General features: G+C 36.5%; 1 protein-coding gene across 1 annotated transcript in view; it reads left to right on the top strand.

Annotated features, from left to right (window-relative positions):
- The window catches only part of DCP2 (decapping mRNA 2), a 42,637-nt gene extending 25,887 nt beyond the window's left edge, over positions 1-16,750 (top strand). Inside the window, exons 5-11 of the mRNA XM_029215923.1 lie at positions 4,677-4,829; positions 4,951-5,063; positions 5,163-5,270; positions 7,425-7,563; positions 10,304-10,414; positions 14,134-14,185; positions 16,337-16,750. Of these exons, the coding sequence (XP_029071756.1) occupies positions 4,677-4,829; positions 4,951-5,063; positions 5,163-5,270; positions 7,425-7,563; positions 10,304-10,414; positions 14,134-14,185; positions 16,337-16,500 (840 nt within the window). The 3' untranslated portion in view covers positions 16,501-16,750. The remainder of the gene's footprint in view (positions 1-4,676; positions 4,830-4,950; positions 5,064-5,162; positions 5,271-7,424; positions 7,564-10,303; positions 10,415-14,133; positions 14,186-16,336) is intronic.
- Positions 16,751-17,148: the final 398 nt, after the last annotated feature.

Genomic DNA, 17,148 nt, shown 5'->3' with positions numbered 1-17,148 from the left:
AAAGACTCCGAATAGCCAAAGCAATCCTGAGAAAGAAGAACAAAGTGGAAGGCATCACACTGCCTGATTTCAAGCTATACTATAAAGCTATAGTAATTAAAACAGTATGGCACTGGTATAAAAACAGACAAATATATAGATCAATGGAATAGACCTGGGATCCCAGAAATAAACCCACACGTATATGGTCAGCTAATATTTGAAGAGGGAGCCAAGAAAACTGAATGGAGAAAAGAAGTCTCTTCAGTAAATTGTGCTGGAGAAATTGGATATTCTCATGTAAAAGAATGAAACTAGACCCCTGACTTATACCACTCACAGAAGTTAACTTGAAATGGATTAAATACTTAAATTTAAATGTAAGACCTGAAACTATAAAACTCCTAGAAGAAAACAGGATAAAAACTCCTTGACATGGGTCTTGGCAATGATTTTTTGGCTATGACACCAACAGCATAAGCACCAAAATAAACAGGTGCGACTACATCAACCCAAAAGCTTCTGTACAGCAAGAGAAACAGTCAACAAAGTAGAACGACAGCCTACGGAATGGGAGAAAATACTTGAAAACCATATATTTGATAAGGGGTTAATAGCTAAAATGTATAAAGAACTCATACAACTCAACAAATAATTCAATTAAAAAATGGGCAAAAGACCTGAATATACATTTTTCCAAAGAAGATAGAGGAATGGCTAATGGAATGGAAGATAGATGTATGTGAAAAGATGCTCAACATCACTAGGTTATTAGGCAAATAGAAATCAAAACCACAATGATGTATCTCTTATGCCTGTTAGAATGGCCACCTTAAAAAGACAGATGAATGTGGAGAAAAGGGATCCCTTGTTCACTGTTACTGAGATTGTAAACTGGTACAGCCACTATGCAAGGCTGTATCTTGCATAGTATGGAGGATCCTCAAAAAATTAAATTACAACTACCATTTGATCCAGCAATTCCACTAGTGAGAATATATCCAAAGGAAATGAAAATGCTAACTTGAAAAGGTATCTGCATTCTTATGTTCATAGCAGCATTTTTTACAACAGCCAAGACATGGAAACAACCTAAGTGTTCATCGATGAATGGTTAAAGAATATGTGGTATGTTATATTCACAATGTATATTTCAGCTGTTAAAAAAAAAAAGAATCCTGCCATTTGCGCTATGGATGGACATTGAGAGCATTATGCAAAATGAAATAAGTCAGACAAAGACAGGTACTGTATGGTCTCACTTATATGTGGAATTTGAAAAAAAAAAACAAAACTCATAGAGGGAGAGATCAGTTTTGTGGTTATCAGAGGGTGTGTGCGTGTAGAGGAGAATTGTAGGAAGCTGGTCAAAAGGCACAAACTGAGTTAGAAGATAAATAAGTACTAGGGATGCAGTGAACACAACATGATGACTGTAGTTAACACTGCTGTATGATACGTATGTAAGTTGCTCAGAGAGTAGATCCTAAGAGTTCTCATTACAGTGAGTTCTCATTACAAGTCAAACCGTTAAGCTGTACACCTTAAAGTTAAGCAATGGTATATATCAATTATATCAATAAAACTGGGAAAAATTTTATGGTCATTCCTCAATATATACAAAAAGTTAATTATGTTGTATATCTGAAGTTAATATAATGTTAATTATATCAATTTAAAAAATTTTAGTCATTCTCATGGGAATGTAATGGTCTGTCATTGTGCTTCTAATTTATGTATCTCTGAAGTCTAATGATGTTGACCACATTGTCGTATTCTTATTGGCCATTTGAATGTCCTCTTTTATTAAGTACCCACTTACATGTTACCCATTTTTTTAAAAAGTTGGTTTACTTGTCCTGTGGATATATAGGACTTTTTAATATAGTCTGGATTTGAGTGTATTGTGAATGTCTTCTGGTTTATGTCTTCCCTTTTGACCTTCTTAATGGAAACTCTGAAGAGAAACAATTTTATGTCACTGATGTGTAAACTTTCAGGTAAACCAGTCCTAATTGTTACAGTTATAAATCTAATATCCATCCTGATTGATTTACAATTAAAAAAATTTTTTTTAAGCTATGTCTGAAGCAGTAGAGTAGGGTAGACCTTAGTTGCAAAGAAAAGGAAAACCAAAGTATCTGGACTTTCACTCCAGATAGCATACATGAGTTGTGAAATAAATCCACAATTGGTAAAAGAATTTTATTTTGGAAAAGGTGTATAGTTTTGGTTTAGGACAAGAAAACTTTTTTTTTTTTTTGGTAGCATATCTGTATTTCTGTTCCCACTCTGTCATTTCCAGAAGTAGGAAATACAAATAATGTCTGTTTTTTCTATATACCATAGAGCAGTTTTCAAGTAAGTATATTCACATAGTTCTTAAAATTAGGGAAAGGTTTAGCATAATTGGGAGTATACAGAAATGAGTTAGGTGTTGTAGAGGAGCTTAAATTGGGAGTTACAGTCTACACATGTTTGAGACAAGTATAGATGTGCCCTTGTTGAGGAAGGTAGAAAGATGTACCTTTCTCTTGTCAGATGTACTGGCAAGAGAAGGAGGGAAGAGACAAAAAAATGGATAGAAATATCTCCTTCACACCCATACCTTGTAAGAGATTCAGGCCTGTGCATGTTCTGTCCCACTGATTGGTTAGAAGGTGCTGAAACTAGAGGGAAGAGGAAGAACGAACTCCAGTGTAAAAGATGCACACTGGTTACTAGACACTAAAGCTCCAAAGCCTTTTTCATTTGGGGGTGAAGTGGGGAAGGACTTTGTCACAGAACACAAATGTTATCTGAAGGAGAACTTTAAGGCTAGAAGATACCAGTGCTTTTTAAATTTTAAGCAGAAGCCTGGGATTTTAATCAAATTAAGAATGGCTCCTCTGGCTGAAGGAAAAGGTGAGGGTTAGATGTGACATTTTATTCCTGAGATTTACGCTCCTGCAGTCCTTGAGGCACGGTGAGGAAAGGCAGTTTTAGAACCATTAATCCACTTCACTAGTTCTCATTTTTAGTGCATTTACAACACCTCCCCCCACACACACGTGCAAATGTGGTTGTAGCTATACTCTTGGAATCTGCCCACTTAAATATTAGTATTAATCACATTCCGTTTTCATGTTTGAGAAATGGTTTTCTTTGTGAAAGACGGGGGCTCCCAACCCCTGGGCCACGGAATGGTACCAGTCAGCAGCCTGGTTCCTAACATGCACGGCAGGAGGTGAGCGGCGCCCACCCAGCCCTGCAACCCCGGTCCGTGGAAAAATTGTCTTCCACGAAACGGGCCGCTGGTGTAAGACACTTTTCATTCTGTAGCTTGGTATACATGTAGATTTGTGGTTGCTGTGAATAAAATCCATATGGAGTTCCCAGTGACTTCCCACAGAGTGGGAACCACTGATGTATTCTAACATCTTAAGGGTTCTGGACCCAATTACATTGTGTGTGTGTGTGTGTGTGTGTGTGTGTGTCCAAACCAGCAAGCAAGTTTTGGACATCAGCTGGGTGTCCTACAATTCAACTCAATTCTGACACTATCTACCTGGAGATAGCATCACATTCCACATGTTAAGGGCTCAGTCCCATAAGACCCTCCTTTGCTTCAGATGCCAATCGCAAGTCCAGGTTGTCATTTGTGCTTCTGAGCTCCTCCTTGGGTTTGATTAATTTGCTAGAGTGATTCGCAGAATTCAGTTTTTCTTACTAGATTATCAGTTTATTGTAATAAAAGGATATAACTCAGAAATAGCCAAATGGAAGACATAAATACATAGGGCAAGGTATAGGGAAAGGGCGAGGAGCTTTCATGCTCTCTTCTAGGGCACTGCTATGCCCAAATCTTCATGTGTTCACCAAACCAGAAACTCTCCTTTTGGGTTTTTAGGGGGGGGGCTTCATTTCATAGTCATGATTGATTAAATCATTGGCCATTAGCGATTGAGCTCAATCCCTGGAGGTGTGGGGGAGGAGGGGCTGAAAGTTCCATCCCTCTTAATCACCTGGCGACCAGCTTCAATCCTTACATGGGCTTCTTAAGTCACCTAATTAACATAACACAAAGACACTCTTGCTTTCGTCGCTTAAGACATTCCAAGGGTTTTAGGAGATCTTGTACCAGAAAGTGGGACAGTGACCAAATATATATTACTGTAAGTCACAATTTCCCACGTTGCCCTTCACTGAATAGGTGAAGAAACTTAGGCTCAGGTATGCAAGGAGGTTTTTCCATAGTGAACAGTTCAACAGAGGCACAGCTAGAACTAGACCCTGAAATATTCTGACTTCTTCCTTAGTGGTTTTTAAATGAATGAATGAATGTATGTATGGCTGCGTTGGGTCTTCGTTGCTGCCTGTGGGCTTGTCTCTAGTTGTGGCGAGTGGGGGCCACTCTTCGTTGCGGTGCGCCAGCTTCTCATTGGGGTGGCTTCTCTTTGTTGCAGAGCTCGGGCTCTAGGCGCGCCGGCTTGATTAATTGTGGCATGTGGGGTCAGTAGTTGTGGCATACGGGCTTAGTTGCTCTGTAGCTTGTGGGAATCTTCCCGAACCCGTGTCCCCTGCATTGGCAGGCAGATTCTTAACCACTGCGCCACCAGGGAAGTCCCAAATTTTTGTCTTTGATATAAACAAATTTTAATGAACTGAAGGTCTAACAGCAAAACTTGAAAATCATCATCCAAATTTGTTATTTCCAGGTTTTTGAAGAAACTGGTTTTGATATTAAAGATTATATTTGTAAGGATGATTACATTGAACTTCGAATTAATGACCAGCTTGCTCGTTTGTACATCATTCCAGGAATTCCAAAAGATACCAAATTTAACCCGAAAACCAGAAGAGAAATTCGGGTATGTAATTGAAAAGTATTTTCAGATTGCTGGACAGTATCCCAATTAAATGATGTAGGAAATTGCTTTTAGAAACGCCTTGATAATAAATAACAAAATGAATTATTTTCTTGTGTTTCAGAACATTGAGTGGTTCTCCATTGAGAAATTGCCCTGTCATAGAAATGATATGACCCCAAAATCCAAACTTGGTTTGGCACCAAACAAATTTTTTATGGCCATTCCTTTTATCAGGTATGTTCGTATTTCTTTAAATACAAAACTTCATAAATTCTGATAGTGAGTTTCTTTACATAGCCAAGTTTTAAAATTGAATTCTTAATGTTTCCATAGACCATTAAGGGACTGGCTTTCTCGAAGATTTGGCGATTCCTCAGATAGCGACAATGGATTTTCCTCAGCTGGTAGCACACCTGCTAAACCCACTGTGGAAAAATTGAGGTAAAGAAATATATGCGTAGGATTCTGACTTTTTGATAGTTTTTAATGCAGTGACATTTTGCTTATAAAGTTTGCAGAGGTGTTGGCTTCCTTTTTGTAGGTACTATTTTGTTACTGGTCTCACAAATAATTGAAAAAAATTTTAAGGGTTTTTGATGAGAGGTGAGTGGAATTTGGAAAGGAGCTTCAGGCATATTTAAAAATGGTATACATAAGAGCTTATCAACTTTTTAGATGGATAGATAGACTATGAGGAAAAGACAAAAATCCTCTGTATGTATATTTATACTGTTACTTCCCTGTTCTCATATCTTTACTTTAGAAATAATTGAGTTTCTGAAGATGGTTGAATGGGGGGAATATATTGAAGTTTGTTTTTGTGTAGAGGAGATGAGGGATGCTGGTGTATGTATAATTTGTTCAGAAAGATAGCACTGTGAAGGCTTGGGCTTGCTTCTTTTCTTTCCCTAGCCTAGACTGTATATTATAAAGAGTGACTATTACATGGACATGAACCGCAAAGAGCATTTTCTTGGTTGGAATGTAATTGTATCCAAATCACAATTATAGAGTAGGCTGAGTAATTTTCTTAAATAAGTTTATGTATTTGTAATCAACTTGCTAGAACTTTGCCTTTGTTAGGTTCAGAGAGAGTTGCTTTTTATACTTTCTCTAATTTAGGTGTTCTGTTTTTATCCCAGAGCTTTAAAAAGTAAACAATAGGAGTAACACATCTGCAGCCAATATTTTTTAAACACATAGGGAATATTCCATTTTAGTTGAATTTTATGAGGATAGGAGATTAGACTAAATGCCTTGAAAGGTTATTTCTGCCTTTCAGAATCTATGATTATAATCACCAAATTATATACTACTAAAACATAAGGGAAGCAGTAAAAAGGAAAAAGAGTAAAGTAGACAGGAATGTAGTCAAGATTAAAAAAATCCAATCACTACTAAAAAGTCATGAAATAGTGACACTGTTTGAAAAGAAATTGTGTCACTGTTCATATTTGGGAGAATCTGTCCACCATAGTGTGTGATAAGATTCCCACATCTTTCAGTCAGTGTTAGGGTTTGTGGTCCTAGAGAATGGAATGAGACAATAAATAACTTCTTTAACCAAATTTCAGGTTGCTTAGGCAGGGTGGTGTCTGTTTTTAGCATATAGAATAACATCTATTGATGTGTTGGAGGAAATATCTGAGTTTTGTCTAAAGAAAGAGTAGAGAGTCTGCAATTTAATTACAGTTTTTAAATGGGAAAGGGGACAGATTCTGAAATATTCAAAAACAATCGTACTATAATATGGATCTTGGGATCAGTGGCTCTGGACTGTATTACACATATATGTGGTACTACAGAATACGATTTCTTATCTTTACTACAAACTACTGTTACAGTTGGTTTCTTTTGCATAAGTATTTGAGACTGGATCTTTATTTAATTTGCTTCTCCATCGTTTTTGAGCTCCTGAATTTTTTGCTGTACAATGTAGCTTAATTTTTCAGATCCTCTTCCAGCATGGCCGGGGTCCATAACTGACCTGTGCCAGATCAAATTCCATACTTAAGCATCCTAGTAAAGGATTGAGAATTGAGTTGTCTGTCCTGTTAAGAAGGAAGATCCACTGACATTTGTTTGTTTTGACTAGATTTATTTATTGAATTTATTACTAAATTTATGAAAGAATTATTTTCTTCAGTTGTGTTTCTTTTTGTGGGGTGGGGGGGCATGCATCACAGCTTGCGGGATCTTAGTTCCCCAGCCAGGGATTGAACCTGTGCCCCCTGCACTGGAAGCGCAGAGTCCTAACCACTGGACCGCCAGGGAACTCCCCAGATTTTTGAAAGTACAATCATTTATAGGGAGGAAGTGGTATCAATAAATTTAGGAAACTTTGGGATTAAAAATAACAGAGTATTAATTCATTCAAGAAATATGGAATGCTAGGCACTCTTCTGGGTGCTGGGGGTAAAGTGTTAGGCAGAGTCAACAAGAATCCCCTGCCCTCATGGAACTTATACTCCAGTGGGTGGAGATAGACAGTAAATAAAGTAAAATTTGTAGTCTGTAAGATAAACTAACAGGTGTTAGAAAGACTATAAGTGAAAATTTTCTGATCTGATTTTTATTTTTTAAATCTTGGTGTAGTCGAACCAAATTCCGCCACAGTCAGCAATTATTTCCTGAAGGTTCTCCTGGTGACCAGTGGGTAAAGCACAGGCAACCACTGCAACAAAAACCATATAATAATAATCATTCTGAAATGTCTGACCTTTTAAAAGCAAAGGTGAGTGATACACATTTAAAGATTTTCATAACTTTAGCTCATTTGACTTTGGAATGTATCTGAGTTGAGGAATTACAGATTAACAGTTGTAGAGTTCTGAATTGTTAATCCAAGGCTCCTGTGTTTCTGACTTGTGATTTGAAGTAGGGATGAGACTCCTTAACCTTTACAGCTTTGGTATTAATCCAGTGTAGTAAGTAATATGAATTAACATCTGATTTTGGTAAATATGCTACCAGTGAAAGGTTCATTACTGTGTTGTATTCTGGTGTATGATTATATTACAGTTTATTTATCCATTCTACTCTTAGTGGACATGTTTGTTGTTTCCACTTTGGGGCTTTTACAAACCATACTGCTATGAATATTTCTGTACATGTCTTTTGAGGAACATACACAGTTCTTTTGGGTATATAGAATTGGGTAGAAATGTTGGAGCAGTGGATATGCCTATGTTCTTGAGTATATACTCAATATTCTCAGGTAATTTATATCCCCAGCAAAACATATGAGAGTTCCATTTGTTCCACATCCTTACTAATCCATGGTATTATCTGTCTTTATTACTTTAGCCATCTATTTGGGTACCACTCTTTTTATTTTCATTCTTTTAAAAAAATACTGGTTTCATCAAAATTAAAAAACTTTTGTGCATCAGAGATCACTATCAAAAGAGAAGAGACAGCCCATGGAATGGGGGAATTTGCAAATCACATATCTCATGGATTAATATCTAGGATATATGGAGAACTCCTACAATTCAACTACAAACAAAACAACCCAATTAAAAAAATGGGTAGACACCTTGAATAGACATTTCTTTAAAGAATATATACAAATGGCCAATAAGCACATGAAAAGATGCTCACAGTCATTAGTAGAATGCAAATCAAAACCACAGGAGATACTATTAATACCCACTAGGTATGAAGTAATAAAAATGTAATTTAAAAAATGGAGAATAATAAGTGCTGACAAGAATGTAGGGAAATTGGAACCCGTGTGCATTGCAGGTGGGAATGTAAAATGGTGCAGCTGCCATGGAAAACAGTTTGGATGGTTCGTCAAATAGTTAAACATAGAATTACCATATGACCCAGCAATTCCATTCCTAGGCTCATACTCAAAAGAATTGAAAGCAGGGACTTAAACAGGTAACTTATATCCCAGTGTTCACAGTAGCATTATTCATGATAGCCAAAAGGTGGAAACAACCCATGTGTCTGTCAGCAGATTAATGGATAAACAAAATAAACATATAGAGGAATATTATTTGGCCTTAAAAAGGAATGAAAGGGACTTCCCTGGTGTTCCATTGGTTAAGACTCCACGCTCCCAATGCAGGGGGCCCGGGTTGGATCCCTGGTCAGGGAACTGGATCCCTCATGCTGCAGCTAAGACCCGGTTCAGCCAAATGAATAAATAAATATTTAAAAAAAAAAAAGGAATGAAATTATGATACGTACGTGCTACAACATGGATGAACCTTAAACACATGCTAAGTGAAATAAGCCATACACAAAAGGACAAATATTGTATGACTCCACTTACATGAGGTGCCTAGTGTAGACAAATTTATAGACAGAAATTAACTTGAGGTTACCAGGGCTGAGGGACAGGAGGGAATATGGAATTATTTAATAGGTACGAAGTTCTGTTTAGATGATGAAAAAGTTTTGGAGATGGATACTGGTGGTGGTTGCACAACATTGTGACTGTACACTGCCACTGAGTTGTACATTTAAAAGTGGTTCAAGTGCTAAATTTTATGTATATGGTACCGCAATAAAAGGTAAATACCGAGAAGAACGGGATGAAATTGAATTAAAAGTCTGTGGTAACATGAGTCTCTGAAAGCTGTATTTCCCTACCTTTCTTTCTTTAAATTAGCTTGTTGTTTTCAAGCTATTTTAGGAACTGCTGAATTTTTTCTGTAGGTAGATGGAATGTACATAAATAAATGTATTTTTATACATTTTAAAATAATAATAAAATTATTCTGCTCACTGTTTTAGCTAGTCCTCTTAAATAGCTGTCTTTTTAAGACCTCTAAAGCCAAATTAATGTTTAAAAACTTTGTGTTTTAAGTTAAACTTAGAGCTATTTTCTAAGAAAATTAACTTGTTAAAGCAGTATAATAGCAAGATGTCAACTACTGCATGTTTAGGTTTTAGGTCTAAATTTAGGGATAATGGCCCAAATTTTAAAAACCAGTTGTCTTTATTATTTTGTATAAAAAGAGATTATTAATTTAAAAAATCCCTATTTGTTTATTAATAATTTAAAGCAGATTTTAGGGTAACAGTGATCACATCGGCTGCCTGTTTCCAGCTTTAAGGACTGTAGTCAATGGGCCTCAGTGTTCCCTCACAGAGAGGTTTTCTTTGGCAGTCAGAAGGTTTTCAAAGTTGTTCCTCTCCCTGCTCCCATTATTCTTTTACTCCTCATGCTTGTAAACACAGTCTGTGAGCAGAAATGGCATAAGGCAAGAGGTGTGGAAAGATTCCTAGGGACCATTATTGCTGTTTCATATCTTTTGAGGACTCTTGCTTTGTGAAGCACTATCTTCTATAAGAAAATATATTGATAGTGGTTCTCCAGTGTTTAAGGAAGGTTTTGGGTGGGGGTGCTTTGCTGAACTCTGATTCAACCAGCTAAATACATTCATAGGGATATATTGTTTTATCCTATTTCATTATGCTATAGGTTTACATTTTATTTCTTCTTATTGGAAAAACAGAGTCAAAGTATGAGGGGAAATGGCAGAAAACAGTATCAAGAGTCACCTAATCAAAAGAAAAGAACAAATGGGGTCCACAGCCAGCCAGGCAAGCAGCAGAATCCCTTGATGGTAAGAGTTAACAGCTCTCATGCTAAGAAGTCAGTTCACGCTTTTTAAGATGGGGCAAGGGCATTGGCGAGGCACGTTGAATTGATATATTGACAGGATTTTTATGAGCCTGCTGTGTGCGCACTATTCACCCACTAAAAAAATCTCTGCCTACTCTCAATTATAGGTTTATCACATTGATTCAAATGTGCAACTGATCTTTACTTTTTATGTGGGTATTTATTTATCTATTTTTAAATTAATTTTTATTGGAGTATAGTTGATTTACAATGTTGTGTTAGTTTCTGCTGTACAGCAAAGTGAATCAGTTATACATATACCCACTCTTTTTCAGATTCTGTTCCCATATATAGGTCATTACAGAGTATTGAGTAGAGTTCCCTGTGCTATACTGTAGGTTCTTGTTGGTTATCTATATGTGGGTATTTAGATTTAATACTTTGGAAACAGTGTGTAGTCAACCCTGCTTTCTAGACAAGTCCTAAGTATTCTCTCTCTATTTTTCTAAATAGAGTCTGTATTATTTTAATGAAGTTAAAAGTTTGGAATAACATCACAGTGTTTTTGTATTCTTCAAGTTGATAGAATTTAGAAAACGAAAATAAATAAAACACAATACTCATAGCCAGTGTCATAGTCATTAGACTAGGCTGAAAGACAATACGTGTGAGCATTTTAAGGCATTTACTTCCATTCTTTTAGTCTGTGTTCCAGAAAGTAATTCATAAACTGATAAGTCTCCTTGCTTATCTTTTCTGTAAGTCCCAGTATTTTTCCTTTTTTTAAAAGATGTATTTATTTTATTTTTATTATTTTTTAATATTAATTTATTTATTTTTGGCTGTGTTGGGTCTTCATTGCTGCACGCAGGCTTCCTCTAGTTGCAGTGAGCGGGGGCTACTGTTTGTTGTGGCGTGCGGGCTGCTCATTGTGGTGGCTTCTTTGCTGCGGAGCGTGGGCTCTAGGTGTGCAGGCTTCAGTAGTTGTGGCTTGTGGCCTCAGTAGTTGTGGTGCACGGGCTTAGTTGCTCCGTGGCATGTGGGATCTTCCCGGACCAGGGATCGAACCTGTGTCCTCTGCATTGGCAGGCAGATTCTTAACCACTGCACCACCAGGGAAGTCCCAGTCCTGGTATTTCTATGTTGAATTTTCTTATTGTATCTTCACCTATTTTTCTTTCTTTAACAGTGGGTGATAATAGTAATTTCAAGTTTTTAACAAAAGTATTTTCCTTGAATTCCCTAGGTGCTGTTGATTTAACTTGGGGTGTATTGATTCCACTAGCAAGCACGTGTTAAAGATCAGTTTACTGTTAGACTACTTGCCCTTTACTATTATTGTACTCCACTCTGGTAGAAATAGTGACAAGAACAAAGAAGAGTCTTAATAGATGGTCAGAAGGCTTTTAATCTAATTCAACATCTGTCCCTAACAAAAGCTGGACAGATTAAAATGATAGTACTATACAAATGTTAATTCTCCTCAAATTAATACATAGAGTTAATTCAATACCAATCAAAATCCTTGATTTTTGGGGGGGAACTTCACAAATGACTCTCATATTTGTCTAAAAGAACTTGAATAAATTTTTTATAAGTTCTTTGATGATGGAGAACAAGTATATGAACAGCTTATAAGGGAAGAACTAAAAGTGACTGATAAATGTATAAATGTGTAATCAAAGAAAGTAAATTAAAACAGGATGCCACTTTTCCTCATTAGATTGGCAAAGATGAAAAGATAGCCACTTAAGTATTGAGAATATTGAGAGCCCTTAAGAATTGCTAATTGGTACAGCCTCCTAGAGAGTAGTTTGGCTATATTGAAAGCCTGAAAAAGTTCTTACCTTGTTTCCCTAGAAGAGAAATTTAAAGAATATTCACTCCATTGCTCTTAATTATGAAAACATGGAAACAATCTAAATATCCAAGAAGATAATACTAAATGCAATATCGTAGATCTATGCCATAGACTACCATGTAGTCATTAAAAGTGATGATGTAGATTTGTATTTATTGAAAAAGGAATATGTTCATAGTATATACATTTAAAAAGTGGGTTATATCCTTTTTGACCCACGTCCTAGAGAAATGGAAACAAAAATAAACAAATGGGACCTAATGAAACATAAAAGCTTTTGCACAGCAAAGGAAAACATAAACAAGACAAAAAGACAACCCTCAGAATGGGAGAAAATATTTGCAAATGAAGCAACTGACAAAGGATTAATCTCCAAAATATACAAGCAGCTCAATATCAAACAAACAAACAATCCAATCCAAAAATGGGCAGAAGACCTAAACAGATATTTCTCCAAAGATATACAGATTGCCAACAAACACATGAAAGGATGCTCAGCATCACTAATCATATGTATAGCTGATTCACTTTGTTATAAAGCCGAAACTAATAACACCATTGTAAAGCAATTATACTCTAATAAAGATGTTAAAAAAAAAAAAAAGATCCTGCAGGGCAAAGGCAAAAAACTACAATGAGGTATCACCTCACACTGGTCAGAATGGTCATCATCAAAAAATCTACAAACAATAAATGCTGGAGAGGGTGTGGAGAAAAGGGAACCCTCTTGCACTGTTGGTGGGAATGTAAATTGATACAGCCACTATGGAGAACAGTATGGAGTTTCCTTAAAAAACTAAAAATAGAACTACCATATGACCCAGCAATCCCACTACTGGGCATAAACCCTGAGAAAACAATAATTCAAAAAGAGTCATGTACCAAAATGTTCATTGCAGTTCTGTTTACAATAGCCAGGACATGGAAGCAACCTAAGTGTCCATCAACAGATGAATGGATAAAGATGTGGCACATATATACAATGGAATATTACTCAGCCATAAAAAGAAATGAAATTGAGTTATTTGTAATGAGGTGGGTGGACCTAGAGTCTGTCATACAGAGTGAAGTAAGTCAAAGAGAAAAACAAATACGGTATGCTAACACATATATATGGAATCTTAAAAAAAAAAAATGTGGTTCTGAAGAACCTAGGGGCAGGACAGGAATAACGACACAGATGTAGAGAATGGACTTGAGGACATGGGGAGTGGGAAGGGTAAGCTGAGATGAAGTGAGAGAGTGGCATGGACATATATACACTACCAAATGTAAAATAGCTAGTGGGAAACAGCTGCATAGCACAGGGAGATCAGCTCGGTGCTTTGTGTCCACTTAGATGGGTGGGATAGGGAGGGTGGGAAGGAGACGCAAGAGGGGGGAGATATGGGGATATATGTATATGTATAGCTGATTCACTTTGTTATAAAGCAGAAACTAACACACCATTGTAAAGCAATTATACTCCAATAAAGATGTTAAAAAATAAAAAGTGGGTTATAGAATACTATGTATAGAATAATTCTGTTTGTTACATAATTATATGAAAATACATTCACACATATCTTCATAGAAAAAAGCTGGAAAGATGTACTGGAATGTTAATAGTAATTATCTCTGGGTTGAGAAATTTAATGAATAATTTTCTTGTTTTCTGGTGTTTCCATATTGTATGTGTAATCAAGAGCTAAAACAGTTTTAGGCTTAAAAAAATAAAAATAAAATTAAAAATACCAGTGCAAGGTGGGCATGGTGATTATATGGTTTAATTCTCTTCCTGAGAAATTTGATACTATATCTCCTTATTTATAATTGAAATAACTGGAGATGGTATGTTGTGTGTTTGTGTTTTTTAATAGAAATGTGAAAAAAAACTTCATCCACGAAAGCTTCAGGATACTTTTGAAACAGGCAAGTCATTTTCTTTTTAAAATTTCTGCTGGTTGGGATTTGGTTTGGTTTTGAAGTAACCTTGATTTTAGTGGTGCATGACGAACTGTGATAGATAAGCTGAAAGAGTTGCACATGGTCTGTAGAGAGTTCATATATATGGTCAAGTTCTCTAAATATGAAACTGGCTAAAATAAATTTATTTAAATTATTTGCCCTTTCACTGTGCTATTTCTTTTGCGAATGTGAAGCCTTGGTGCTGTGTGTGAATATTGTAAATAAATAAATAATTGCTTAAGGGTTAGACAGGGAGTAGACCCAAGTAATATAATGGTGAGGAGAAACCTCATTCTCACTTATATGTAAGGGGAGTGCTAACTTCAGAAGGGAAACATTTCCCCCTTACTTGAGGTAATGATCAACTTGTTAAGATGGTACTAAGGATAGCTTTTATTAAAATGACATTTGGAACTTCTCCATCCTCAGTTATGGAGAGTAGGTGTGTGATCTGATTTGGAAAGTAATGTTGAGGAATGTAGAAAGCTCTTTGTAAATACTGATTTAATAGATGTCATTTGGAAGTGCAATAGGCTGTTTTTTTCTTCGGTGCTGTTTTGAATGGTATGAAATTCTCTGTGCAGTAGGTAAGCATTTATTTACCATCTAGATTTAAGGCTTTCATATAGAAAACTCCTAAGAATTGAAAAGCATTATAATTATATTTTCTTGCATTACTGTTTATGATTTAAGCAAGATAGAAGCTATTTTAAAAGAGATGCTTTGGGGACTTCCCTGGTGGTCCAGTGGTTAAGACTCCATGCTTCCAATGCAGGGAACGTGGGTTCGATCCCTGGTTAGGGAACTAAGATCACACATGCCTGTGGCACGTCCAGGAAAAAAACAGAGAGAGAGATCCTTTAACCCTGTTTTGGAAAATTAAGTGTAAGAAGTTGGAACTATCATTAAGTTATGGTGGTAGAATTCCTCTTAGTTGGACTTTTCTGGCCACCTTAGGTGGTGTGGGCATGATAGGCTGATAGTTGAAGTAATGTAACTTCAGAAATCAATTATTTCACAAAATCTTTAAACAGCCATATGTTTAGGAACATTAAAGAAGGCACAGTATAATGTATATCCAACTTAGTTAGGCATGATTCAGATATATAAAATTTTGAGTTGTCTTGAGAAGGAAGTATAAAAGTGTTCTTATCCTGGGAAACCTCATATCAGACTTTATTTCTGCATCAACCTTTTGGTGTCTATTCCAAACCTACTTTCCTGGTCAGGTCCCTGTTCTACTTTAAGGGGAAAAAAAAAAGCCCCGATAAGTTGGAGTTCTGTTGTACTGTGATTTTGAAAATTTGGATTTTTCTTTAGGTTGACATACTCCCTGAAGATTTGATAACCTCCAGCTTTATTTTTCTAGAATTGGAATCTTTACAGATCTTACATTGTAATTATCATCTTTATAATGTTTACATTTTGATCTCTGTCAAGAAGCTCCCCTTATGTTGGCACAAAATACAAATATAGGTGGTAAACAAAGGTATGCCCAGTTTTTAAAAAAATTAATTTATTTTTGGCTGTGTTGAGTCTTCGTTGCTGCACACGGGCTTTCTCTAGTTGTGGTGAGCAGGGGCTACTCTTCATTGCAGTGTACGTGTTTCTCATTGCAGTGGCTTCTCTTGTTGTGGAGCACGGGCTCTAGGCGCGCTGGCTTCAGTAGTTGTGGCACGTGGGCTCAGTAGTTGTGGCTTGCAGGCTCAGTAGTTGTGGCGCACGGGCTTAGTTGGTCCGTGGCATGTGGGGGATCTTCCTGGACCAGGGCTCGAACCCGTATCCCCTGCATTGGCAGGCGGATTCTTAACCACTGCACCACCAGGGAAGTCCCTAGGTATGCCCATTTTTGAAAGCAGGTGAATATTAAGGGTCTTAAAATAAAGGCTGAGATTAAGATTTTGAATGTTTGTTTGGAATAAGCAATAATAGATTAGAAATTCACTTGAGTACCAGTTTAGGGAAAGGAAGATCTCTTGGTGGTTCTACTTAGGTTAGCTTTAGAGTGTGGGGAGATGAATATATACTGCACATGGATTCCTTTATAACAAAAGGTGAAGGGCAAGATTTGATTTCTTACTGTTACTGAGCTTATTTATTTTGTTTTTTAAGCAGATGCTGTATATGACTTACCTTGCTCCGGTGAAGACCAGTTGCTAGAACATGCCGAGGGCCAGTCTGTGGCATGTAATGGACGTTGCAAGTTCCCCTTTTCATCCAGAGCCTTTTTGAGTTTCAAGTTTGACCATAATGCTATAATGAAAATCTTGGACCTCTGATAGCAACAAATGTGTTGTGGAAGTTCCAAGATCAGAGACTTGTTGCATTTGAGTGGGTGTCTCTTTGAGCCTTACCTTTCTCAGGTGTTTTAAAGAAATGCAGGGAGGCAATGATGTTTCTGAAGAGATGTTCTATGTGCAGAAGAGAGAGTAGAAAGAAACATGAGTTTGCACTGTAAATGCAGTTATAACTTTTTATACATACGTACCTTTTCAGTGTTTGGCTAATGAATTTAAGTTGCTTTTTATGAGGGCATTTTTTTCTGTGTGATTATGGTTTTTATTTTGTATTCTGGTCAAGAAAATAGTGTTTGAGTCATTACTAATAGCTAAGTTAATGGGAATGCTCCATCAACCCATTACAGTGATTGTATTGATACTACTAGTTTCCTTATGTTGAAAATTTTAAAAGAAACTTAAAATACACAATTATTAAATGAATACAAGAGCTGAAATGTCACAGAAGTCAAGATTGCAGGTCATCTGCTTTGGTGGCATTTTGTGCCTATCTCTGCTTCTAACCACTTAGGTTTTCTGATCCTCCTCTGCTAGGAGTTTTGTTAAGGTTTTATTTAGAGTCAGCATCTGCTATACAATGTTAATGTTCAAAATGAACTCTCAGCACTTCATTAAAGGACAAAGTCCTCA

This window comes from Monodon monoceros, unplaced genomic scaffold (genome assembly GCF_005190385.1).
Source record: "Monodon monoceros isolate NGI ecotype Baffin Bay Population unplaced genomic scaffold, NGI_Narwhal_1 Super_Scaffold_12, whole genome shotgun sequence".
NCBI classification, from domain to species: Eukaryota; Metazoa; Chordata; class Mammalia; order Artiodactyla; family Monodontidae; genus Monodon; species Monodon monoceros.
Note: the sequence above shows the minus strand (reverse complement) of the source record. Positions and strands in the feature narration are given on the sequence as shown.